Source organism: Pagrus pagrus (assembly GCF_965226575.1).
Source record: "Pagrus pagrus genome assembly, chromosome: 20".
Classification (NCBI taxonomy): Eukaryota; Metazoa; Chordata; class Actinopteri; order Spariformes; family Sparidae; genus Pagrus; species Pagrus pagrus.
This window is the reverse complement of record NC_140207.1, coordinates 2,649,632-2,675,112: the sequence shown is the minus strand read 5'-3', so window position 1 is coordinate 2,675,112 and position 25,481 is coordinate 2,649,632. Positions and strand designations below refer to the sequence as shown.

General features: G+C 45.4%; 2 protein-coding genes across 6 annotated transcripts in view; both read left to right on the top strand.

Moving 5' to 3' along the window:
• The window catches only part of pld1b (phospholipase D1b), a 34,965-nt gene extending 22,701 nt beyond the window's left edge, over nucleotides 1-12,264 (top strand). For both annotated transcript variants that reach the window (XM_084340353.1, XM_084340354.1), the window contains exons 15-25: nucleotides 2,126-2,254; nucleotides 2,335-2,453; nucleotides 2,573-2,686; nucleotides 3,102-3,212; nucleotides 3,615-3,703; nucleotides 4,710-4,823; nucleotides 5,288-5,337; nucleotides 6,333-6,467; nucleotides 7,677-7,830; nucleotides 8,320-8,437; nucleotides 8,803-12,264. In XM_084340353.1, coding sequence (XP_084196479.1) covers nucleotides 2,126-2,254; nucleotides 2,335-2,453; nucleotides 2,573-2,686; nucleotides 3,102-3,212; nucleotides 3,615-3,703; nucleotides 4,710-4,823; nucleotides 5,288-5,337; nucleotides 6,333-6,467; nucleotides 7,677-7,830; nucleotides 8,320-8,437; nucleotides 8,803-9,027 — 1,358 coding nt within the window. In that variant the 3' untranslated portion in view covers nucleotides 9,028-12,264. The remainder of the gene's footprint in view (nucleotides 1-2,125; nucleotides 2,255-2,334; nucleotides 2,454-2,572; nucleotides 2,687-3,101; nucleotides 3,213-3,614; nucleotides 3,704-4,709; nucleotides 4,824-5,287; nucleotides 5,338-6,332; nucleotides 6,468-7,676; nucleotides 7,831-8,319; nucleotides 8,438-8,802) is intronic.
• Nucleotides 12,265-15,965: 3,701 nt separating this feature from the next.
• The window catches only part of tnikb (TRAF2 and NCK interacting kinase b), a 46,283-nt gene continuing 36,767 nt past the window's right edge, over nucleotides 15,966-25,481 (top strand). For 2 of the 4 annotated variants that reach the window (XM_084339879.1, XM_084339878.1), the window contains exons 1-2: nucleotides 15,966-16,468; nucleotides 21,166-21,231. In XM_084339879.1, the coding sequence (XP_084196005.1) occupies nucleotides 16,361-16,468; nucleotides 21,166-21,231 (174 nt within the window). In that variant the 5' untranslated portion in view covers nucleotides 15,966-16,360. The remainder of the gene's footprint in view (nucleotides 16,469-21,165; nucleotides 21,232-25,481) is intronic. The other 2 variants (XM_084339881.1, XM_084339880.1) reach the window with 1 other exon arrangement.

The window sequence follows — 25,481 nt, the reverse complement described above, 5'->3', positions numbered from 1 at the left end:
AATGTGTTTGAAAATGAAAATGTCAGGACATGTCCTGTTGTCAGGACATGAAACCAAACATCTGTTGACCTTTACTAATCCAGATGTGACAGTCTAACGATAGCAGAGCCGTCAGTGCTGGAAAATGTTTTAAATTGAATCAAATCAAACAAACAAATCTTTCTGTGGACAACACTGTATAGCTCACTAGCTAACATGCAGCTAATGAAGGCTAATTTTTGTATTTTTGCCTGCAGTATCTTCCAAACTCCAGTAGAGCATCAAATAATCAATTAGCTGTCCACTATTTATTTAATCACCAACTATTTAGAGATTCTTAATGTGAATATTTTCTGGTTTCTTTACTCCTCTACGACAGTAAACTGAATATCTTTGAGTTGTGGACAAAATAAGAGATTTGAGGACGTCATCTTGAGCTTTAGGAAACAGATTTTTAACCACTTTCTGACATTTTAAAGTCCAAACAACAAGCTAAGAGTTCAGCAGGTCAGTCACAGTCACACCGTGAGGATGATTTGGCCTTTCAGTCCTGACTGGTTGGTGTTTAGCTTCTCGTGTAGCGGCGACAGCCTCCATCTGTGCCGCTGTCTCAGTGTTTGTGGCCGCTCTGTTTAGGATGGTCCAACAGCATCACCAGCCAGCACAATCTGATCCCCAGCAGGCTGGTCGAGCTCAGGACGGCCGCTCCCATCGGCCAGTGTCAGGCTGGTGAGTTGGTGGCGGCGACAGTGTTGAATCACGTCTCCCAGTGTGCTTTGCTGTGGTTTTGATCTTGAGTGAACGACCTTTGTTTCTCTGTGTGCGAGCTTCTTTTCTCCAACATGACAAAGGTCGGTTTTTCTTTTAATACCTTGGACATGGACGTGATCAGGACATGTCGGCTCTGCTGCAGTCAGGCGAACATACATCCACTTTTTTAATCCACAAAGTTAAATCTGGGTGTTTATTCCTCCAGAAGTTCTGGATCTGCACGTTTTTTGGTCAAGCAAAAATACCAAATATCTGGAGTTACCATCTGCAGTTTTTCACATTTGGGGGTTTTAGACTGTCGGTCAAAGAAAACAGATGAATTGAAAACATTAAGTTGGTCTTTCAGAACTTTTCACAGACTGAACTATTTGATTAATTGCAAAAATAACAGACAGTTTAATCAATAACCATAATAGTCATTAGTGGAGAACAGAGAGAAGACATTAAAACACTGATTTGTAGTAGACAAACAGCAGAAATGGAAAACGGGGATCAGATAAGTTGAACTGGACCAGTACCAGGAAACACACCACTTAAAGCTCAGCTGCCTACAGAGGAGCGAGTGAAGGCTGCGGGCCTGACACACATCAAACAGGCCGGTGGTTTTATTTGATCAGATCCTGCAGCCTGTAATCACTTTCCCCTTTTTTATTCATTTCTGTTTTAAAACAAACTCATATTTCTGTGAGCACACGTGTCATTTCTGCAGTAAAGCAGATGTCTCAGGTTTTTAATAGCCCGAGCAGAGCTGCTGTTTGTTTGCCCAGCTCGTGTCTGTTTGTCCTGCTGGTGGTGTGATAGATGGGAAGTGTCGGGGATAACGTGACAAAAACGAGTGCTGCTACAAACACAAAGACGAACCTCTCCATCGCATGTGTTCTTCGCTTTAATCCGACTACTTTAATCAATATATTAAAGTTTATTTCATCGTGTTTCAGGTGAGTAAAATTATTAAAACAGTGTGTTGAGTTCAGGCTGCGTGTCTCCTCTCTGCTGCTGCTCTCAGTAGATTTTATGAATCCTGACTGTAGTGCTGCGTTTCTTCCAGCTGCTGTTTAATTTCTGTAAAAGTGCCGTCAAAGCGTTTTCCAAACACCAGTGCATCACTGTCAAACTCAGCATGGTGCTCTGTCCTGTAGACACACCAGAGCCCGGTGGAGATGCTGCAGTTCACAGCCTCCATCTTCATTTATATCACGATACTTTCTATTGTCTTCAAAAGCCCAAAAACCGACAGCGTGTTTTTTATTAGTGCATTTGTTTGGGGCTATTTTGCTGAGATGCACTAACGACTGGTCTTTGGAAGGACTGTAGTGTAGTTTTGCTCGTGTCGTACTGATTTTAAATGACTGGATATTCATGTGTGTGTTTTCAGGAAGCGGTTCAGTTCGCAGTCTACAAACAGGAGTGGGAGAGTTGTTCGGAAACACGCGGTTCTGGCACGGGAAAGACTACTGCAACTTCGTGCACAAGGACTGGATTCAGCTGGACAAACCGTTCGATGGTAAGCGAGCGGCGATTCTGCACGAGTGGGAATAAGAGTGACTCAACGTCCTCACGTTCCTGTTTCTGCTGTTTGTTTAGATTTCATAGACAGACACACAACTCCCAGAATGCCCTGGCACGACATCGCCTCCGTGGTTCATGGGAAAGCGGCTCGAGATGTGGCGAGACATTTCATCCAGCGGTGGAACTTCACCAAGGTCAGAGGTCACGTGGATTCATGCAGCGCGGCTCTGACTCTGCAGCTCTGTGGAGGAGGAAGCATCTGTTCGCTCTGTGTTCATCTGATTTTTTTCTCCTTTCTCTGTTTTCTCACCAGCTCGTGAAGCCGAAGTACCGCTCGCTGACGTACCCGTGTCTGGTGCCCAAGTCTCACACCACCGCTGGAGAGCAGCGGTACCAAGTCCCCAACTGCGTCCCCGCCAAAGTGCAGGTTGGTACTGTTGAGTTTCATGTGTCGGGATGGGAAGTAATACAACTTTTCCTTATTCTCTTAATGTTCCTGATCAGTTATGGTCAAGCTGGCTGTAGCCTGATGAAGCCACACTTTGGACCATCTCTTCCTCTTGACCATGACTCCTTCTTGTTGCAAGTTTCCAGAGATTAGATTATTTTGCAAAGGCCAAATGAAATCAATAAAAGGAACAGATAAGCTTAGAGGTGAATCAGTCTGCGTTTGTCTTGCATCCTTTATAAAGTACAACTGCAAGACAAGTTGACCTCAAAGAATATTAAATAGTTCACACTGTAGGTTCTGTCTGTTGTGTGTAATAAGGACTGAACTGAACTTTTGAATACACGCAAAGTGCCATGAAAGCCTTTTTGTAAACGCGTCTGTCCGCTCTCAGATCCTTCGCTCAGCCTCCGATTGGTCGGCCGGCATCAAATACCACGAGGAGTCCATCCACAACGCCTACGTGCACGTCATCCAGAACAGCCAACACTTCGTCTACATAGAGGTACTGACCTGTGCGCTGTGTATCAGTTCTGGTCCAGCAGTTAAACTGGTAATCAAAACCGGGTAACCATAGCAACAAGGTGGACGGTGAAACTAACCTTAACCATTTATTAACAGTCAAACAAATATTATTCCACCTCTGCTCGAGTGTTTTGTCATCGTAACTGAAGCTTTTGAGGAAGGAGCCTGTTGGAGGTTGGAGAGCCGGTGGGTAGTTCATGGAGGCTGGGAGTTTACAGCTTCCTAGTAAATATGTAAAAACCGAGGGCCAGTTCTGCCACGTAGGGTCAAACTAGTTTTTCCATTTGGCTGCACATAAATGTGACCTGAGATTAGATCAAATCAAAGCTCCTGTTTGTTAAAGACGTTTGTTTGTTTGTTTGTTTGTTTGTGGTTCTTTCAGAATCAGTTCTTCATCAGCTGTGCGGACAACAGACACGTTTTCAACAAGATAGGAGACGCTATCGCCGAACGCATCATCAGAGCATATAGGTAAAAGACACACACACACACACACACACACACACACACACACACACACACATCTTTGGCTGCTGTGTGTGTGTTTAGCTTGAAATGATTTACAAGAATAACATACATGATAATCACACACACTGACACTCAGGCGTATATTGAAATTAGTTCCCAGAAACAGACGCAGGCACACACACACACACACACGCACACACGCACACAGACACACACACACACACACACACACACACACACACAGTGTATGTTGATGGATCCTGCCGCTGTGTGTACCTTCCAGTAGACTAATAGGCTGTTTCCGTATATCATAAGTCGTGTTTGTTTTGGACTCTGTGAGGACTTGTTTGAATATTTAGTTCAGTTTTGTTGTCAGGGATATCGGAGTGTATCAGACAACACCAAGGACACAAACTGTTGCAGACGCACAAACCTCACCTGTATAAACAATCCAGGGCAGCTGTCATAAATGATCCGTCTGTGTAGTTTCACTGTCAGCTGATAACGAGGAAACATTCAGCGTGTTTGAGCGAAGAACAGCTGTCACAGTTCAGTGCTGACGTTTCAGAAGCGGCATGAGCTGGATGCTACAAAGCTAACATTACTGCTAATGATAAAAAAAACTTTAAGATGTATTTAGGGAGCTTTTATTGTAAAGATTACACATATATGAACCATACGTCTCCACAGAGTCTAGCATCGTCACAGACAGACTTACCTCTAGAAAGAAGTTGAGTCTAGTTGGATCAGCTTATAATTTAAATGAACAATCTGATAGAGGCCATCGTCTGCACTGTACGACCTCGAGAAGCACATTGTTTAAGTTTTGTTCACAAAGATTCCTCCCGGCAAGATTAAAACAAGATTGTAGTTTCTTAATCGCAGTCAACAAAGAGGCAGAACTACACATAATGGTGTCGTCTGCATAATAATGACATTTTGTGTTAGTAACATTACAAAGTTACTATTTTTTCTTCCAATCATCTCCGTCTGATTTCAAACCTTTCAGGGAGGGTACAAGGTACCGAGTGTACGTGGTGACGCCTCTGCTGCCGGGCTTCGAAGGAGACATCAACACCGGAGGAGGCAGCGCCATCCAGGCCGTCATGCACTTCAACTACAGGTGTGTGTGTGTGTGTGTGTGTGTGTGTGTGTGTGTGTGTGTGTGTGTGTGTGGTGGATGAGAAAGCTGCCATGAACCCACCTGCTGTTTGAGTGTATTTGTTGAGGGTTAGCTCCACTGATAGGTTACCGCCACACCTAAACTCGTTAACCACATGGCTATAAACCAACGTACAGGGTGTACGTGTGTGTGTGTGTGTGTGTGTGTGTGTGTGTGTGTGTGTGTGTGTGTGTGTGTGTGTGTGTGTGTGTGTGTGTGTGTGTGTGTGTGTGTGTGTGTGTGTGTGTGTGTGTGTGTGTGTGTGTGTGTGTGTGCATGCCATTCCTTGTGAGGCCGACATTCATTGTCGATCCTGCATTCTTGAGTAAACACTCGGCCCTCCCTGTGCAAACACAGCGACGCACAAAGACTTGTATTGTGAGGAATGTGGCTCTGCAGCTCATCCACCTCTCTGTTCCCTGCAGGACCATGAACAGAGGAGACCACTCCATCATCTCGCAGCTCAGGAGAGAGAGTAAGTCCGAGGCGACGACAGGTTTCACCCTGTGTTCACACTGCCGGGCCGAGAGCCGGCTCCAGCCTCAGTCTTCCTCCGAGCTGCTGAACCGGGTCTGCAGGGAGTCCAAGCTCCTTTTCACTTCACCTGTATCAGTCGCAGGTCCCTGCAGCGTGGTCCCGATGGCTCAGTAGCTGTGTCCAACTGGGCCTTCTCTGTCGCAGCTATCGCTTTTTCGTCCTTCTTTTCCCCACGCGTGGTCTGTCTTTTCAAAGTCTTGAGTTTCTTAACAGAGGAAAAAATAACAGAAAGACAAAGAGGAAGGAGAAATATTCCCCAAATGCTGAATGATATCGAGTTAATGAAAATGATTCATGATGCTGATGAGATTCACTTCTTAGGTATTGAAATTTGGTATCGAATGACAACATATTTTTCAATATTTGATAGTATTGCGGCAGGTTAATCGGTGCCATAAAAGTCTCGAGGTTTGATATAATCAGACCTGATGATCAGGCAGGTTAAAGTCATTTAAAAGGTTAAAAACATTGTTTCTCTCCGGCTTGTCTACCTTGATCGTACTAATGTAAAAAATCAAAGGGGTTTACAATATAATTAACTTTATTTCTGTACGTTTTGGTCATCTTTGTGAACTGTATCAAAAACCGACGTCTCCATATGTACAACTGGAGCCATGAACCATATGTAGAACCTGAAATATCAAAATAATGACTTCAGTCTCTCATTTCAGCTCAGCAGAACCAAACCAAACCCCAATGTTGCCCCAGATGTACACACAAACCCACACATATACTAGAACAAGAGCCAAAAACAAAAAACTGCACATCTGCATCTGCTTTTATGTATTTTTAGAGAAGTCACGTCTTTAATCACACTGCTGGTTTTACATGTTTTGCTCTGAATAACATGCAGAGACTTCAGGGAGTCTGATTTATTTTTAACAATTAAAAAGTAACGATAATGAGCTCTGACTGGCTGCTTCTTGTTCCCAGTGGGAGACCAGTGGATGAACTACATCTCCATCGCTGGTCTGAGGACTCATGCTGACCTGGAGGGGAAGCTGGTCACCGAGCTCATCTACGTTCACAGCAAGATGCTCATCGCCGACGACAACACCGTCATCATCGGTAAACGCGCCTTGTTTTTGCCTTTTGTCGCTCTCTTCCTGTACTGAAGTGACTTTCATCACACCGGTGTTGAGCTGGTGTTGAGACAGCGGCTTGAGTTTCCCCCATTACGAGATTAAAAGATGACAGACGCAATGAAATATTCCCCTGACGGCAGACTGAACATGTATAATGGAGGAGACAGAAACGAGAGCTGCAGAGAGAAGCTGACAGGAGGAAAATGACAAGAAAATGTCAGGAACCGGAGCGATCGGGTGGGTCGTGGTGAGGTTTGAGGTTCAGCTTCGAACTGCAGCCACTCGTGTTAAAAATACACAGTGTGCTGTAACAGGACGGTGGAAAGCTGCAGATAAAAGCAACAAACGTTTTTTTCTCTGCTGGTTCAGGCTCCTCAAACCTCATAATTTCAGTGTGTTTGCTCGTGAACTGAACATTTAAAGGTTTGATCTCTGCTGGACTGAACGAAGGCTTCTCACAGAGCAGCTGTTCCCTTTTTAATGGATCAGTGTCGACCTGTTGCGTTGCATCCACAGCTCGACACAACAATCACAACTTCTAGAGAGAAACACGAGGACTAAAAGAAAAGTCTGACATTTTAAGTTGAAGGTTTTCGTGTCCGTCATCTTGTCACCGCTCAGATTTCTCTTGTGGCCCAAAAAACACAAAATTTGCACTTTTTTGTTCCTTAATTATGATTGTTTCTCTTTTCAGTCTCAAAATGACATGGTGCGATTCTTCTACTGCTTTTACTCCCACTGACTTTATTTTAATGTGACAGGTGACAGCTTGTGTCTCCACCCACGTCCACAGATCTCTGCACCAGGCAGAATAACAGAGACAAAATGGAAAAATTCATCCTAAACTACATCCTCAAAAATGTTATGCACGCCTCAACTCAAGGGAACAGTTCACCACAACACTTTAGGGTTTCATATCTGAGTTTTTACAATAAGATTAAATGTATTTCTGCACATCAAATCATTACAAATCATAAACTTTCATGCCCTTAATATGACAGAGACTTGTTGTGGAGTAAGTTATTCAGTTGAGTGTTTATATTATGAAAGAGAAATAACATTATTATGGTGCAAACTCACTGAACAACACTTACAGAGTTTCTTATGTTCATCTCCACTGAATCAGGTGTTGCGGCGCCATCTGCTGGTGGAAACTGACCCGACCGGTCTCGTTCCTTTTGTGTCACTGCAGGTTCTGCCAACATCAACGACCGGAGCATGCTGGGAAAGAGGGACAGCGAGGTGGCGGTGATCGTGGAGGACTCGGAGACGGTGACGGCGGTGATGGACGGGCAGGAGTACCAGGCTGGGAAATACGCCCTGCAGCTCCGCCTCGAGTGCTTCAAGTACTGAAACCTCCTGAGTCCTGTTTGTTGTTGTTGTTTGAGTCAGTGCTTCTTTTTAAAACCTTGATTTGTGTGAAATGCAGTTTATATTTGACTTAAAGGAACAGTTCACCCAGTTTTCTGAAGACTTCATAGTCAATCAGTGATCATAAATTATAATCCATCAAAAAGGCCAGTCCTGTTTCTGTCCTTGTTGTTCTGACCTATGACCTATATCTATTGCTGGGAACCCTCTTAAACCCACTCAAGGAGCCCTGTTGGTCCCTGAAGCCCAGTTTGAAAACCAAAAGCTTACAAACTAGGAAGAAGAACGAAAACAGCCCTTCTCTTCTTCTTTGCTCTTCCAGTAACTGTACATTTCGTCATCTCGTCTGCTTCTTGTTGCCAAACATCACAGCTCGCAATTTCCTGCACTGTATTTAGCGTTTCCTTTTTCTGCTGCCATCGTTGTTTCTTCACACACTTCCTGCTCTCTCTCTCCCCCCGCAGGACCATCCTGGGCGGTCACACCGATCCCTCCATCGACGTGTCGGATCCAGTCAGCGAGCAGTTCTACAAGGAGGTGTGGATGTCCACCTGCGCTCGCAACGCCACCATTTACCAGAGGGTCAGTCACGTATTACATCTCCTACGCTCCTGAACTTCTGCTGTCGCGGCTGGACTTCAGGGGTGTTGAGTTGCAGCCTTTTTATTAGCTGTATAAAAACATTAATTAGTGTCGCTGTTATCAAATCATGAAGTATGAATAGTGTTTAAAGTGAAGCTCAAAGTGTTGATGTTTGTTTGGATTAATTTTGATTTAAAGAACACGATCTGCGTTCTTCTTCCACCTCATCTTGTAAACTCTGTGCAGCACATGTTCGGTGATAAGGAGGGAAACTCAGCGGGTCTATCCAGAACAGGATAGAAAAGATAAAAATGTCCTGGTCCAGTTCTCGATATCAAACCGTGGTTCTGCCCTCTGTCCGTCAGGTGTTCCGCTGTCTGCCGTCCAGCGACGTCCGCAACATCCTGGAGCTGGAGGGCTACCTCGCCAAGCAGGGCCTGGACAAGGAGGACCCGGCCCGGGCTCACGAGGAGCTGAAGAAGATCCGCGGCTTCCTCGTCCAGTTTCCCCTCCAGTTCCTGTGCGAGCAGAACCTGCTTCCTCCCATCGGCTCCAAGGAGGCCATGGTGCCCATGGAGGTCTGGACCTGAGACGGAGGGACTCACCCGGGCAGCTGTGCATGTGGAGGGCTGACAGAGCGGTGAGGCCCAGTCTGCTGCCATTTTGGAGGAAAACTGCTGCACAGCCTTTTAAAAATATAATATAATAATAATAATAATAATAATATCTGACCTGTGTAGTCACATGTCATTAGAGTCTTGTATGCCCTGAGTAGAGCCTCACAGGCAATGTGATCGTGTCCTCATCAGTCCCCGTCTCGCTCACAACATCGCACTGATCCGAACTAAAACAACGAAACCTCTGAGAGCAGAAACGATTGTTTGAAAGAGCTCGAGAGATAAAAGCCGTACGTGTGGTTGTAATATGCAAATAACTGACCTACTTAGAGTCTGACTTTTATCTCAGTTGTAATATGAAAATATGCAGAAACAGCCGGGAACGCATGATGCACCTGCGTACTTAAAGGAACAGTTCACCCAGAAATGTAAATACAGTTATTAATCTCATCCGCCTGTAAGACTGAGCTCAGGGCTTAAAATGCCTGCACACGAGACGGTTCGCTCCTCTGTCGCCTGGATTAGCAGCATTAGCAGCCAGAGTGACCTCCAAAATGGCGTCAGCTGTGGTTGTGAACAAAGCCTCTGTACCAGCAGTGCCACTGAACACACACGAACAACATTAAACACACACACACACACTCATGTACATACGAACACGGAGAGCAGCCGACCAGCAGACGGAGCGTCAAACTCTTCAGTGCCTCACACTCGGCCTCATGTTTACAAGACGAAGACAAAGTAAAATGGAAGTGATGAACTCCTGCTCGCTCACCACCAAGCTACTACTCTATAATCTCCTTTTTTTATTTAACGGCATTCTCTATAGAAACACTATGCAACGTCCAGGGCCGGCGAACGCAGCTCTGACTGTTCTGCGTGAAGAAAAGACGCTTTGGAAAAAAGACACTAAAGACTCGCGGTGCAGAGGACAGGATGAAGAGCCGGGCGGAGACGTCTCCAGCTGTTTTATAAAACATGTCTCATATCTCTGAACTCCTGCATTTAGTATTTATGTCAAACAAGAAATCACAAGTGCCAAACATGACAGACTGTCGCCTGGTGTTGTAACGTACATACATTCATTTACATTCCTCATACTGTGGATTCTACATTACGCCTTAAGTGACCTGGTCTTCAGCCGCGCTCTGTCAGAACTTCCTGGAAGTTTTTAGGTGAATAACTGAAAGTGTGAACAGGAGAAGTTATGGACTTTGACTGAAGCGCTACCGTTCTGTTTATGAACTACTAATTCATGCATGATGAGTTCTTTACGATGCTGCGTTTCATCAGCGTCAGAAGGTGGGAAGTTTCTAAAGAAAGCTGTTTATAAACACGATATTTGGTTGTTCGGTGAAGTTTTAGCTGCAAATGTTGTCACATCTTTAGCTCCGGGATGTTTCTGTACATGTAAAGCGTCAATAATTGATTAATTTTTTATTTTGTGGGGCTAATTGGGTGCAGCAGAACAAACTGAAAACACAATTTTTGAAATGTGTCACCTTACTTGTGTCGGTTGGTTTGTCAGCAGGATTACACAAAAACTACTGAACAGATTTCCACCACAGTTGGATGGAGGATGGGTCTCTGTTCTGAATAGAGCCCATTAACTTCTGGTGTGGATCCAGATAAAGGGACAGATCCGATATCTGCCTCTTTAGCTTCTCTCACTTGTAGTCATTTTGTTTTCTAAAGGAGATTATCTGTCGGACTTCCTCAGATGACCAGAAACTTTAAATGAATGCTAACAGACACATTCCCCAAGTGGTGTTATTGTTGGTGCTGGTGTTGCCAAGAGAACTGGATCATTCCCGTTTTCCTCAGTTATAACAAATAACAACAACACATAACATGACTTTATTCAGTCATTTGGTCTGTAACGGAGACGTTAAAGCAGATAGAAATGGTAGATTGTCCTCGTAGATTTTGTGCCCAGTGGCCGACGAAATAGCAGAGCGAAAGTGAAATTTTTGGGGAACCGATCTCGACACACATGTCTTTATTCTGTAGCCACCACATTGTGCAATCAACAGAAGAGGATTAGAGCCACTGACATGTTTATTTTGGGGGTTCTGACTTTAATTCTGGGAATTAAAGTCAGAGAATAAAGTCAGAATAATGGGAACAAAAAGTCAGAACTCAGTTTTCAGTGGTCAGAATCCTCCTCTAACTTCATAATGACACGTTAAATCAAAAAAATTGTCTATATCATGTTTACACTTTGTTTCTGCTGCCCCCAAGTGGCCAAAAGCTGTGTTACTGCAGGTGAAAGTTACTGATGAGTGCAGCTGTAGCAGTAAAAGTCAGAAACAGTTGTGCACTCTTCACATTGTGACTCCATGTTGACGTCAGATCGTCAGTCGTCTTCTGGAGTTCCCATTTTCTGATATTTCTGAAACGCAGCATCAGTATTGCTCAGTGTCTTCCTCGTTGGTCTGTGACTGATCTGCATGACGCTGTTTTGTGCTATAAGTCTTACAAAAACAGGAGACGAGTCCCGTAGCTGACAGCATGACAGCAGCTCGTTGCCATTAAGCATGAACCTGAGTGGTCGCCTTTAAAGCCATGGACGTTACTGAAGCTACACAGTGTGCCTGTCTACAGTCTGTGTGTCTGACGGACGCACCTGAATCTTCTCTACTGTTGTTATTTATGGAAAAATGGGAACTTTAATGTGCTCTTCTTCTTTTGAATCTTGCTCTCTACCTCCCTGTGTTTCTACCTCCAGCTCCAGTGCATGTTTTTAATCTTTGGGATGAATTCGGAGTTTGAAAAGAAAATCATAAATATTTGCAGCTTCCTGTGAACTTTAGCCACGTAAAAGGAAAATGTTTTAAATGTGCTTTTTCTGTGCAATACCAGCCTGTTTACATCTGCGACAACACACACAATTAGGATGGAAATGATCTGAAAATATTGACTTAAGGTGCACATGGATTCATCGCAGGTGTAAACGGGCCTTGAAACCCTCCGAGGTCGCCTGATTCTCCCCGACCTGAGCTGCAGAGGTGTAGAAACACTGACCTGTGCTGTTCTCTGTCTGGCTTCAATCACTGTGTCTCTATGAAAATGCACTATTTGCACACAGACTGTTGTTTTCTCGTGGCAAAACCCTTCAATGATCTGCAGCACCACGTCATGTGTCGCTTCTTGTGATATGGAGTAAGTAAATAATGTGTTAATGAGTCATTAAAAGGATCATGAAAGGTCTTCGTCGTGAGTTTTTCATTTGAAATGTGTCATCAGAAACTCTGCTATTAAATATCTTGTGTTCTTGCAGTTTGGCCCAAGAAGATTTAGATTATATCAGCGGTGGCAGGAATAAAGATGATTATAAATGTGACATCAGTCATGTTGAGACCAGGTTGAGAGAGTGCAACAATGCAGAAGTGATAGTCGCGCTCTCTTGATCTGTAAAATACATGCAGTTATAAAGCCGACACACCTGTGTGAGCTGGACAGGATTCACCTGAGAGGCTGCGGCTGACACCACTGTCCAACAGGTGAACTGGACACGAGAGTCAAAATAAAAATAAACTCAACTTTGATTTTGCAACAGCAAAGCCTCAGATCCAAGATAAAAGTCACCACAGGAGTGTGTCAGGTAATGAAACACATCTTATCTTCATCACACCTCCACCTGCCATCCTCCTCCTCCTCCTCCTCCTCCTCCTCCTGTGATCAGTTATCACGCTGCCACAGATGAAGATGAAAACAGGTTTGTCCTCAGAAAACCTCCACTGTCTCATACTCCTAAGACTCCTGCAGGTCTCCTGTGTGCCACTGGATGGCGCCGCAGACACGCACTCTGAATCTGAGACTGCCAAAAGTATACGGACACCTGAGTCCATGTCCTTCACAGTGTTTTGGGTCTTTTCCTCTCAAATTTTGACGCACTCTGATCATGTTTGGTCGCCACAAACACGACTGCCGATGTCCTGTTGTTTGGCAGAAGTGGGCTTTCGTGTTTGTTATCTACGAAAGCTCGACTCTGCTACTTGACAGCGAGGATGATTTAAACACATCCAACCTTTGATTTTGATGTTTTTGTAAGCAGCAGCAGGTATCAGTGATATTTCACTGCAAGGTGTCTTGATTATTTTCATATTTGAGGATTAATTTTGTGCATAAATGCTTCGTAAAGTGGAAACACAACTTTTCCCACCCTGTTGTTTCCAGGTTGTGTTACTGTTACAGATATAATTGCTTTTTTCGTTTCTCCTCAGAGTCACGACAACAACACGGGACAAATCATTAATTCATTTAGTCTCTGAGTCATGAAAACAAGTACAAAATGGAGCCAAGCTGCCGGTCGGGCTGGATCAACAGCTTCATTTTCGCGGGAGATTTTGTGCCCGTTGGCAAACAGAACAGAACAGAACAGAACAGTGAAGTTTATAGGGAAATGTTCGTAACGCTGACGGTGTCATTACTCTGTATTAAATGGTGCAATCCACATTAACTTCATGATGACACGTTAAAGCAGAAAACATGTCTGCTGGCAGTTTCTCATGTATCTAAACTTGTTTTCTTTACCGTCTGAAGGTTTCACTGCAGTCACAGACAGAGCAGACTCTGGGCGTGTCCTGCAGGTGAGTCAGAACCTGTTGGCTCTGATAATCTCAGGTGATGAGAATCTGTCAGCAGTTACAGAGAAGAGTGACATCAGGGTGTGTGAAACCCCAACCGTGCTCCCGAGCATGTCGACTATCTGTTCCTGCACGCTCTGAAACCTCAACCGCGGGTTCAGTGATTTGTAAAGATTCCCTCTGGTCTGGAAAGAGGCCCACTGTCCTTCGAGGTTTTACAGACAGACAGTCACACGGGTGCAAACACAGACGTAGTTCCTGGAAAAAGGATAGACGTTCGAGTCCAGACTCATCGAGTTTGTTCAGCTACCACCAAGAAATCTCCAGATTCAGCAACGACTCTTTTAACCATCTAAAATATTACATCCGCTGCATTTAAAAAAATCTCTCCAGCTCAGAAAGTTTCAAGTGATCAGTTACATATTTACACAGATCCATCTGCAGAGTGTCCGGTTCAGTCCAGTTCCCTCGTCTCTAGGACGGACTAAGTGAGTCCTGGGAGCTCTGGTCCTGGAACCAGGCGGAGAAACTCTCACAACAAAATAATGACTCTGACCAAGGAAGTGATACACGTCAGACCACGGGTTCAGAAATCACACAGTCATCGACGGAGCAGATAAAAGTGCTGACAAGATCCTGTGATGATCTGGAGGACGATCGGGACAGACATAGTGAGTCCTGGAAGGAAGAGAGAGTCCAGATAGACCTGTTGTCCCAAAAAAGACATGAGCTGGAACTGGAGCTCGAGAGGACAGATGCCTGCGTGGGCACGCTGCCACCCTCAGGGAACAACATCAGAAGACCTCAGAGGACAATCAAAGATGGAAGACAAATGCCAGGAAGCGAGTGTCCTCATTAGATTTCATACCCAGCAAAAGGTGGACCATGAAGAACAAGTCCAGCACTTACGGGAGTGTGAACAATCGCAAGAAACTACAGGGTTGGGAGTCGGAGAAGAAGATCGTGCTCGAAAGGTTAGAAGAGAAGAAATCTGTCTGTAAGAGGCCAGAAGATCTAGAAGAAAAAGACGCTGCAATGGTTTTGGAGATTCAACAAATAGGGTTTGCAGTCGTACAAGAGATTTGCAGGCGCTGCAGCAGAGCGTTAACTAAAGTCTTCAGAACCAAAGAAATCATTACGGAAGAGATTCACTCGGTGGTTCAACAAGAAAATTAACAAATGACGCTCGGACGTCCCGACGGAGTCGTGCTTCTGACCGGGTCACCTGAGTGGAGTGACCATCTTCTCTGGATTTCTGCACGGGTTTTCACCGGGTGCTCCTGTTCACCCACTATCAATCAATCAATCAATCAAATTTTATTTGTATAGCACTTTACAATAGCCAGACAGTACCCGAAGTGCTTTACATCAAAACAATAAAAGCATTCACTGGCTAAAAAATCATAATAATAACAATCTGGAGAATTAAACCCACTTCGTTGGGTCGACTGGAGACAGTTGGACACCCAGCCGTCCCTGGAGGTTGATTGCTGTTTGAATCGCCTCTCTCGAGGTTGCTTCCATTTCCTGTTTGAGATCTTTGGGAGTTTTTCCTCGTCTTCTTAGCGAGCTAGACATGTGACACTGGGCAGAACCACAGCTCCGAATGAATGAATGAATAATAAATAAAACCAATAACATTTCAAAAATAAGAAAAGACTTGTCTGGGTGAAGTGGCTCATGTTTACTGCATGCTGTTCACCAGTGCGCTGCAGGTGGGTCGGTGCCCACCTCATGCAGCTACTGAGGTTGCGGCTCAGGGTTTGAATCCACCCTGTAGCTTCTGTTGCATGATGTTGACCCCTGTAAGGACGTCACTCGGACAGCAAATGTTCAGAAGACGTCTTTTGGATTTGTTGTTGCTTTGATGTTAACTCAAGCGTCCTTCTGATGTGAAATCAATCAGTCAATCTTTATTCGTATCACAACAGAAGTCATCTCATGACGCTTTCCAAATTAAGCAGGTCTAAACCAAACTCCTTCATTAATGAGCAAACACCTGGTCCTGGAGTGGCAGGCAGAAACCTCGAGCAGAACCGGACCCAGTGGTGTCGATCATGGTTATAACCATTTTAATTTTAATGTTTAAATGAAACATGAAATGTCCCATGTGGCTGTTTTAAAGGCCCACTGTGTGTGAGAGGAGAGCCTGGTGTGGTGATGGATCACCTCTTAGTTTTGTCCTTAATAAGCTGCCATACAGGAGCAGACAGCTGTGTGGCTGAAGGTGTGTGTGTGTGTGTGTGTGTGTGTGTGTGTGTCATTGTGGGCGTCTCTGTCTGTAGCGCAGCCTCCTCTCAGGCCACTCCCGGGAAGCGCGCTGCTGTTCCGCCTCACAGACGGACGGACGGACGGACGGACGGAGCGTGTTCGCCCTCAGTGCGCTCGGCTGCTGTCCTCTCTCTTCTCCCGCCTGTCCTTTCTGTCCTTATCTCTGTGCGCGTGCGCGTGTGTCCCCCCCTCAGTCCTCTCCCCGTCCTGTCCACACATCGAGGGGTGGAGGTGGAGGCATGTAGCGGCGGATCCACGGAGCCTAGCAGCATGTAGCACCTGGAGCAGCGCGCACACCGCCGTCTTCTCCCTCCTGGAGCTCATTTGTCGTCGCCTGCGCACGGATTGTTCGGAGGGGTTCGGTGCCGGGGCGGGTGGGGGGCTTTATTTCTTTTTAGAGGAGTGTTTGTGTGTGTTCATCCCCGCCGCTCTGCACCTCTCGGTCGATGGTCGTTGAGGAAGCTTCCATCTTGAGTCCCGTACATACCGAGAGCACCATGGCGAGCGACTCCCCTGCGCGGAGTCTGGACGAGATAGACCTGTCTGCACTACGGGTAAATGTCTCCCTGTGTGTGTGTGTGTGTGTGTGTGTGTGTGTGTGCACGTGCATGTGGTGTCTGTGTCTATGTGTGCGCTGCTGAGCACCTGTCCACCCCCCCTCCCCCTCCTCTCTCCTCTCCATCCTCTCCATCGCGCAAGGATGCGTCTCCCTGCGCCTTCATCTGGCTGCCGCCCGCCCGGTGCTGTGCGTGCGCGTGCATGCACGCACGACAGCCTGCATGTGTGTGTGTGTGTGTGTGTGTGTGTGTGTGTGTGTGGGCTGTTGTGCTCGTGCACAGCGGCCAGTGATTGAGGAAATCAGGTCGTGTGGGATCCTGTGGCCTCCCACCGACACTCCTGTTGTTGTTTGTTGTTGATGTTTTTTTCTCAACAATTGGGACGTGATGTAATGAGGCCCTGAGCGCGAGCTGCTGCCGCGCGCGTGCACACACCGCCGCGCGCGTGCGTCAGACGGCATAATAGAGGCCGCTCTGTCTGTACTATGTGGGGCAGATGTTAAGCTGCCTGCTCACTGACACATCCACAGCACACACACACACACACACACACACACACACACACACATACAGAGGCTACAGATGCACGCATGCACGCGCTCACACACACCGTGAATAATAGCGATGATAACCGCAACAGGAGCGAGTTCCGCCATTTCGTGATGTTGTGGCGACAGCAGCATCGCAGTGGCTGTGTGTGTGTGTGTGTGTGTGTGCAGAGAGAGACAGTGCAGGAATGTGTGTGTGTGTGTGTGTGTGTGTGTGTGTGTGTGTGTGTGGGATAGAGAGACACATTCAGAGAAACCAAGTTACTAATTTGGATCTAAGGTGAACAACAAGACTACACACTACATATGTGTGTGTGTGTGTGTGTGTGTGTGTTAATGTATGTGTGTGTGTGTGTGTGTGTGTGCACAGCGCCTGCTTCTCTTCACATTTCTCCTTCTGCTTATGCAACACAGTTGTACCTGCAGAGCAACAATCAAGTCTGGACATGATCGACCGGGTGGGACTGTGTGTGTGTGTGTGTGTGTGTGTGTGTGTGTGTGTGTGAATCTGTAAAACACACACACACACACACACACACACTCACAGACGGATCAGAGCAGATTCTTGTAAAAATGAGAATCTTGCTCTCCCTCAGCGGCATGACGAGTAGAAATTAGGTCACCCAGGACGGAGCAGCAGAGCTGGGGGAAACATTTCAACGTGACGTAAAGCCTGTCGCAAGCACACACACACACACACACACACACACACACTTCCTGCTTCTGCAGCGCGTCAAGTCCTAAATGATCCCCTCTGATGGCCTCCTCATGTCGCTGACCCGTCTCCACCTTCCTCACTTACCTCCTCTCCTCACTGCGCCTCCCACCAGGCTCCTCGTCCTCGACAGGATATTCTGCAACACGTCAGAGAGACGGAGGTTTATCCTCTGATAGCTCTGGTCAGGATCACTATTAATAGCTGTTAGAGAGGCCATGTCCTTATTCTGTGCGACTGAATGTCCTGTTCCGTCGTTCAGGAGGATAATGAGCGCTTTTTATTTAAAACCTGGGTCTGTGTTTGTCGTCACAGGTGTTGGGATTCAGCGACACCTCCAGCAACAGGTCAGGAGGAGAGCAGCGACAATCAGTCAGGTCGTAAACAACAGAATAACGGTCATGTAGCTCAAACCACCGATGTGGAAATGTGCCACAACATGTCAGAGGGACGAGGTTTCTTCTAGTGTAACGGCTCCAACGCCCGACACGTCTGTCCGAACCCTCCCCTGCATACACAAACCTCTGCAGGAGCTCCAGGATGAATCACAGTCTGTAATTATTTCAACATTTAGCTTCATGTTCGCCTCCAAATGTCCTCAGAAGAGAAACGGCAGCTTCAGTGGTTTGTGTCCAAACCTAAAGTCCCTTCTTGTGATTCATGTCCGAGCAGAGGAAGCAGTGACAGCTGGATGTTGTGTCAAAGCCCCAGAACCTCTTCAGGTGGAGGCTTGGATGGGTGGACGGGCTGAGCCAGGCCCAGAGTTCATGAAGAGCTTTTTAGGAGATTTCAAAATAGCCGTGCACGGGAGACGTTGCATCGCGTTGCTGCTCCTCAGTCGATTGAATTCTGGCTACTTCCTGCAAAATCTCAGCGTCTTATTGAAACTTGTGACACTATAAACACAGATTCAGACAACTTTATTAATCCCACTAGTGGCACTAGTTTGCTTTACCAGCTCGCCGTGCACACATGCTACAACATACAGTTACATGTAGACACAAAAATACATGAGTTTTAAATCAAATATGAATAAAATACATTCACATAAAACATGCCGAGGAGCGAGACGAGGCTCCTGTGGACTCGTACCTTCAGGCCTTTTTATCAAACCGGTTTGATACAGTACAGTACACACCGGCTCGACTCCACCTCACAGAGCTGTGTGTGATCGTCCACTCTGATGAATCTCATCAAGTCGTTTTCTCACAAATGATATTATTCTGTGATAATGACAAAAAGACTAATTTAACGTGTTATCACAGAGGAAGTAATGTGTTTGACCCGTGACCGTTTAGGGCTTCTGTGGTTTAAAAATCTTCTGTATAAAACCGGCCATAATTTAAGGCTTTGTGGTGTGAAAGCGCTCTGGTTGTGTGTCACTCATGGGGAAATGCTCTGTACTCACACAGGCCTACATACAAACTTGTGTACTTGATGTTAACGGGAGATCTCACGAGCCTCCAGCAGGTTACAGGTTAAATTTTGCATCAGCTCCTGCTGTCTCCTCTGCTGCTCCTCTTCTAATGCGTGTGGTCCTACGGTTGTTTGGGGAATAAGCAGGCACAGGTGTGTGTGTGCGTGTGTGTGTGTGTGTGCATATGTATGTGTGTGTGTGCACGTGAGGCGTGGTCCTCCAGGATCAGACGTGCTTCTGTTTGACCTTGAGTGAAAAGGAACGCTGCTTTTTAAGCTAATCCTCGTCAGGAGGCTCCACTGTAATAGTCCATAACGCTCTCCTGGGGCCTGCTGTCTGCACACACACACACACACACACACACACACACACACACACACACACACACACACTCACACAGGTATGCTTAAAGATGAAGATCTGTGTTTTGAGATTTATTGAATTTTAATCAGCCTGAAGATTAGATCATCTCCTGTGTGTTTGTGTGTAGTTTACCAGCAGTGTGTGTGTTTGTGTGTAGTCGTGTGTGTGTTTGAATCCGCCCGTCCACAGGTATCTGGTGTCGGGGGTTTCCTCGGTCACTGTCAGTGGTCACGCGCTGCGTTATACAGCGTTTACAGACGTTAACGTGGGATTTAAAAAGCCAGACACAACTAAAGTCGACACGCTTTTTTTAGTTTTGACACCAAAAAAACGATTAAGCTGCTGTGATTTTATCTCACGCAGAGACGTGACGGAGACGCAGGCTGGAGCATTGTGTTTGAGAAGAAACAAAAGCTTCGTTCAAAGAAGCGTAATTAGAAGACGTGTCGTGATTTTGATTCTAAATCGAATAAAATTTCAATTTTGTAGCTTTTAAATCAAAAGCACAAGCAACACTTCAAAGACAAACGGCTAGCTTAGCATTAGCCCGCAGCTGCTCCGTCCAGACACTTATCTTTTCCGTGCACGAAGACGATCGTGGAGATGTTGGGTTTATCTTCTTCTCCAGAGATCCTGTATTGTTTTCTTTGAGAAAGAGGCTTCACTCCGGACACATCTGAGAAGCTTTCTCTCTTTTGTTGTTTCTTGTTGAATCACTGAAGCCTGGCTGGACTCTGGAAACTTAAATGTTTTTATATTTATTATTAAGATACATACGGACCAGGAGTGTCACAATTTGGATTCTTAATCGATATAAAATCGATCTAATAGTGTTTTTTAGTGCTCAATCATGAAGATCTAAAGCAGGGCTGGTGATTTTCCCAGATAGTTTTGTCTCTACGTCCCTGCCTACTTGTGTGCATCTGAAGCTATCACCGTTAGCCTGCAGCTGCACTCCCAGACTCTTATCCTGTGTGCACTGTGAGTCTCACTCATTGACAAATCATTAATCTGTCCAAAAACAGGAGTGTAAAACAACGCAGGTGGGAGTAAAAGCTGCTGTTAGCGCTATCTTTTTAGCTTCCTGTCAGTTTTGCAGTTAGCAATCCTTTTGTTTTTTGCTGTGTTTGGGAGCATAAACCGTCCATTAGCTGACGAGACCGCCTCTTTATGTCCTGATTGGATAAAGTGTGCAGGGATACCAGAAAATGAGCAGCAGGAGGAGAAACATGTTGACTGACAGACACTCTGTAACAGTGATTACTTAATAAGATAAAATAACACTTTGAGTGCATGATATCTCTGTTTCATCCCTGCTGATTGGAAACTGGTTGACTTGATGTTTAAGAATAAAGTGAGGACAGTGAAGTCAGTGCAGCGTCCAGAAGGAGCACAGCTGCACACTCACAGGTGACCCGGTGAAGGAATAATAACAGTGTGGTGATACCGAGAGGCTTTTAACACAGTAATACCACAGGTATGCAGTGCTCGCTCAACCTTTCTGTGTGTGTGTGTGTGTCTGTGTCTGTGTGTGCGTGAAGGTCAAATTCCAGACATACAGAGTCCGACATCCAGCTTGTGTCCAGTTTAGTCCAGTTTAAGTTCTCCTGTCTAACCTTCTCCTCTCGTTTGCTTCACCTCTCCCTCTCAGGACCCAGCTGGTATCTTTGAGCTGGTTGAACTGGTTGGAAATGGCACCTATGGGCAGGTCTACAAGGTAAGATTCATTATCCTCTGCTGCCACGTGTGCGTGAAGCTTCCTGACATGAACACATGCACAAAAACCAGCTACATTTACATCATATACTGTCCTGTGACACCCCCTTTATTTTATAAGGCACAGTTAAAGGAGTCTGGGTTGTTTGGTGGGTAATTTCACTTTAATAACTCCTTCATGAGTCATAATCCCTTAATTCTTTGGCCTTTCATGACTAAAGACATAAATAGATCCCTTGAAATAAAAGCCAGCTAACTCCTATAAACATGTTCACATTATTGAATGAAAATATCTAAAGCTAGTTAATCTAACGTAATCTTACCCTCATGTGCACATAAACACGAGGTGTGCCGGTGGCCACGACTTTAGAGCACGGGGGCGTTATCCGTCCGTCGATCCCGTTCTTGTGAACACGATATCTCAAGAACATCTCGAGGGTTCCTACAAATTTGGCACAAATGTCCACTTGGACTGAAGGATGAACAGATTGTGATTTGGTGGTCAGAGGTCACCGTGACCTCATGTGAACGCCATATCTCAGGGACGTCTGCAGGATATATGTTTAACTTTGGACCAAAACATGTTGCTGATATCGATCTTCAGGTGATTGTTGTTGCACCGTGTGATGAAGCAGTCCTCTTAAAAACTGGATCATACGTGTCAGTACAGTGAGAACTTAAATTAGATTCATTCAAAGTCTTCACTACAGAGGCGATATTATATAAGACTGGACAGACGTGGTGCGTGGAGGTAATTCTGGTTTATTCTCGGATACTCATTCACACATACACTGTGTGATGAGGGTTCCTAGTAACTGAAATGTGAAGACTAATAATAACAAAGCTCAGCAGTTAGTGCGATCTCTGCTGCAGCTGCTCTGTCGCTGTGTCTGGGTCTGATGTTCGTACTTCGAGCTGCACACGAGGCTGAGAGACGTGGGAACGCAGCGCTCAACAGTTCTTGCAGCCTGAGGCGAGTCTTTAATTTTCAGGCTGTCCTCATCAAAAAGAGCAACAGTGTAGGTCGACTGTGAAAGCAGCTTATAACGACCCATGTTGATGTTTATTATCAGGTGGCGACCTCTAGTGGCTGTATTTATTATTACAGCTGCAAAGAAGGAAGTCAGGAGAAGTCGTTTAATGAGTGAAAGGTGTGCATAAGGAGGAGGTTTGGTTAAACGAGCACAGGGACGTCATTCAGGAGGCGTGTTTGTTGTAACATAGCTGAAGTTGCGTAGGTACGTTTGGGACTGAGGTAAAGTAGTTATTCTAACCGAAACCACCGTGTATGCTGCAACCGTCATGGTGTTTTGGGAGTGATTATTTCAGTGGTTTTGGGTCAGTGGCAGTGGACCTATCCTGTGGTTGAGGTATGAGGATGTGTTGTTACTTGTGGATATGATGGTGTCTTTCTTCAGGCACGGCTGAGGAAAGCCTCCAGCTGTAAATGGTTTCAGAAGGATTAGCAATGCACTTCAACCACAAATTTGTTCTCATACCTATTTTACACTTCACTTCACAGGCAACGTACGGCGATTTCACAACCGAGCATCTCGTCTTACAAGGAAACTGAACTCTATTGTTCAACTGAGATGAAAAGGTTGTCTGGATTGTGTTTGCCATGAGGATTAGTGGACCGCAAGTGTCTGTTTTTTTTTTGGTTTTCATATCCAAAACAGAAAACGATGACTACGACAGGTACGCACGTCTATTTCATGAGCCAGGTGTGTAGGAGAGGGATGAGATCACAGTGTTTCCCACAGGATTTCATGAGACTATGGTGGGTGGACCTCCAGCCGTTAAAGAAAGTCTTGCACATTTTAAAGTTACATGCATCGATCTGAAAATAATCACATATAACACTGAGCTTTGGCACCACTGCCTGGTGAAGTCTATAAGCTATAGTCATTATCAGTCCACTGTAACTACACTTTGTTGTAACTAAACCTCGGCTGAGCGACCGTCATCGTCTGGTTTTACATTGTGTGCGACTGTGAGGACAGACTGAGCCGTCGGGTTGAAGTTGCTGCTGGAAAACATGGCCGCTAGAGTCCAGTTAATTAATGGGAATTAGATTTCCAGTGGTGCAAAAATGTGTTTATTTGTGATGTTTCGGTATTAAACCTTCATCAAGCCTCAAACTGTCATATAAAGTTGGACAGTGTGAGTTTCCCTCCAACTTGTGATCCATATCCTGCACACCAATATATCAGCAGAAATAAACTGCAGCTCCTGTGGTTTGGATGTCGGCCATATTGTGAAATGGTAAAACTTGGAAATAGCTTGAAACAGGCACGAGCGAGTCGCCCCGTCTTGAAGCGTCTTCTTTGAGGTTATTTTGAAAAATCGGTGAGCTTTACTGGACATTTCAGAGGTGACATGCTGTGTTTTGGCTCGTGGTGTGAGCTCTGTTGCTCATGAGATGTGATTTGTGGGCTCAGTGTGAAGTCACTTCATCCTCTCCTCCTGCTCTGAGCTCAAACAACCGACACTATTTAATTTCTGACCAAATCTGAAGTTACTACCGACTTTCTCCTTTGTTCGGCAGCGGAAGACGCCCACGCAGACTGTAACAACACAGCAGAGAGTGTGTCTGTGTGTGTGTGTGTGTGTGTGTGTGTGTGTGTGTTCTCTCACTGCAATTAACACACTCACACGTCTGCCGATGCACAAAGAGACACACAGAGCCTCCGCATTCACTCTGGCTGCTGGATGTTCGGTATTGATCCGCTGTTTCAACAAGGTGACGCCTCTCTGGGAGAAAATGATTGATAGAACAAAATGAACACAAACTGTGGTCGATCACAAAGCATGGTGGGTAAATTAAGACATCGCGTTATAATATAATAACACAGAGAGAGAGAAGAGAAAGAGACGCTCTCATCCAGAATCCAATAGCATCACCGGAGAGGAGTGGGCAGATCAGAGCCAATCAGACCTGAAGTGCTACAAACGTCAATACGCTTCAAATAACCTGGTTGTTATGATCTTTCGACAAAGTTGCGACATTAGATCATTCGGTTCTGTGGATATAAACACGCTTCACACTGCAGTGACCTCAAAAGTGACTCAACTCATAATCAGAATGAGGAGAAATGACCCTGACGTTAGCATGCTAACCAGCTAGCCTCGGTCTGGAGCTCCTGTGATGGACGGACGGATGTTGGAACGACAAAACACAAAAATCAATCAAAAATATTTACACTTTTCTAGATGTGTGCGTGTCAGCAGACCTGCTGTGCTCTCAGTAGACGGCTCTCGAGGCTCCGTCAGAAATGAACTGAAATTAATTAATTGCGAGAGTGTCTCCATTTTGCCTATAATTAGTGCCAAATTACACCATTTTTTTTTTTCCAGGGAACTTCATCAGAAATTTGCAATTACATGTCAGCTGCTTCCAGGAAATTTCCATGAAGCTGTAACAGAAAGCATGACTCACTATCTTCCCCTGTAAGATGCAGATAGTCACGCAGAGCAGACACTGTGGTTAATACACTTTGCCACTTCCCAGTTTCTTGACCGAGAGCGGAGTCGTTTTCATTCATCCTCATCAGCCGACGTCTTCCAGCTGCTCTCGGGTGGTTTCTGTCCCCTCGGGGCTGCCGACGCCGGCCTTCCCCTCCTGGCTCACGCTTTTGAGTAATCTTTCACAGTTACAGACGGTGAGCAGGAGGAAGAGGAGGAATATCTGAGTGATGGTGGAAGACTGTCGGATCTTTGAGAGCATGAAAGCGTGTAAAACATGCTTCAAGTTCTCGTTTTACTGCGGGAATCTGATCGTCTCAGTGGGTTACCAATCAAACCTGTGAAATGTTTGTGTGTTAAAACTCAGATACAAGCTCTGACCAATGACGAGGCAGCGTCAGCCGTCTGATTTGATTCATCAGCGTTTACAAAGTGGAGTTTATTGGATTTGTTGCATTGATTGTCTCTGCGAGCTTCGTCTCTGAACATCTCTCGTTCTGCCTCGCTGTACTTGTCTCGTTGTTAATCTGAATCAGTTTTTAACTGATTAAGAGTCTGAAACAGCTCCGAGTGCTGGAAACGGAGGAAATGTGCCCTGTATGATAACGTCTTTGGTCGTTAAGATGGTCTTAATGACATTAGATAAGATAAATATTTAAATGGACAGTTTCACGTTCGTGTGCAGGAAGACTGTGAATGTTGAGAATATGTCACACAGGACATTTACAGTCTTCATTTGTCAACACTTGAGATGAATTGATTTTTTCTGCTGGAGGCATGAAGGCG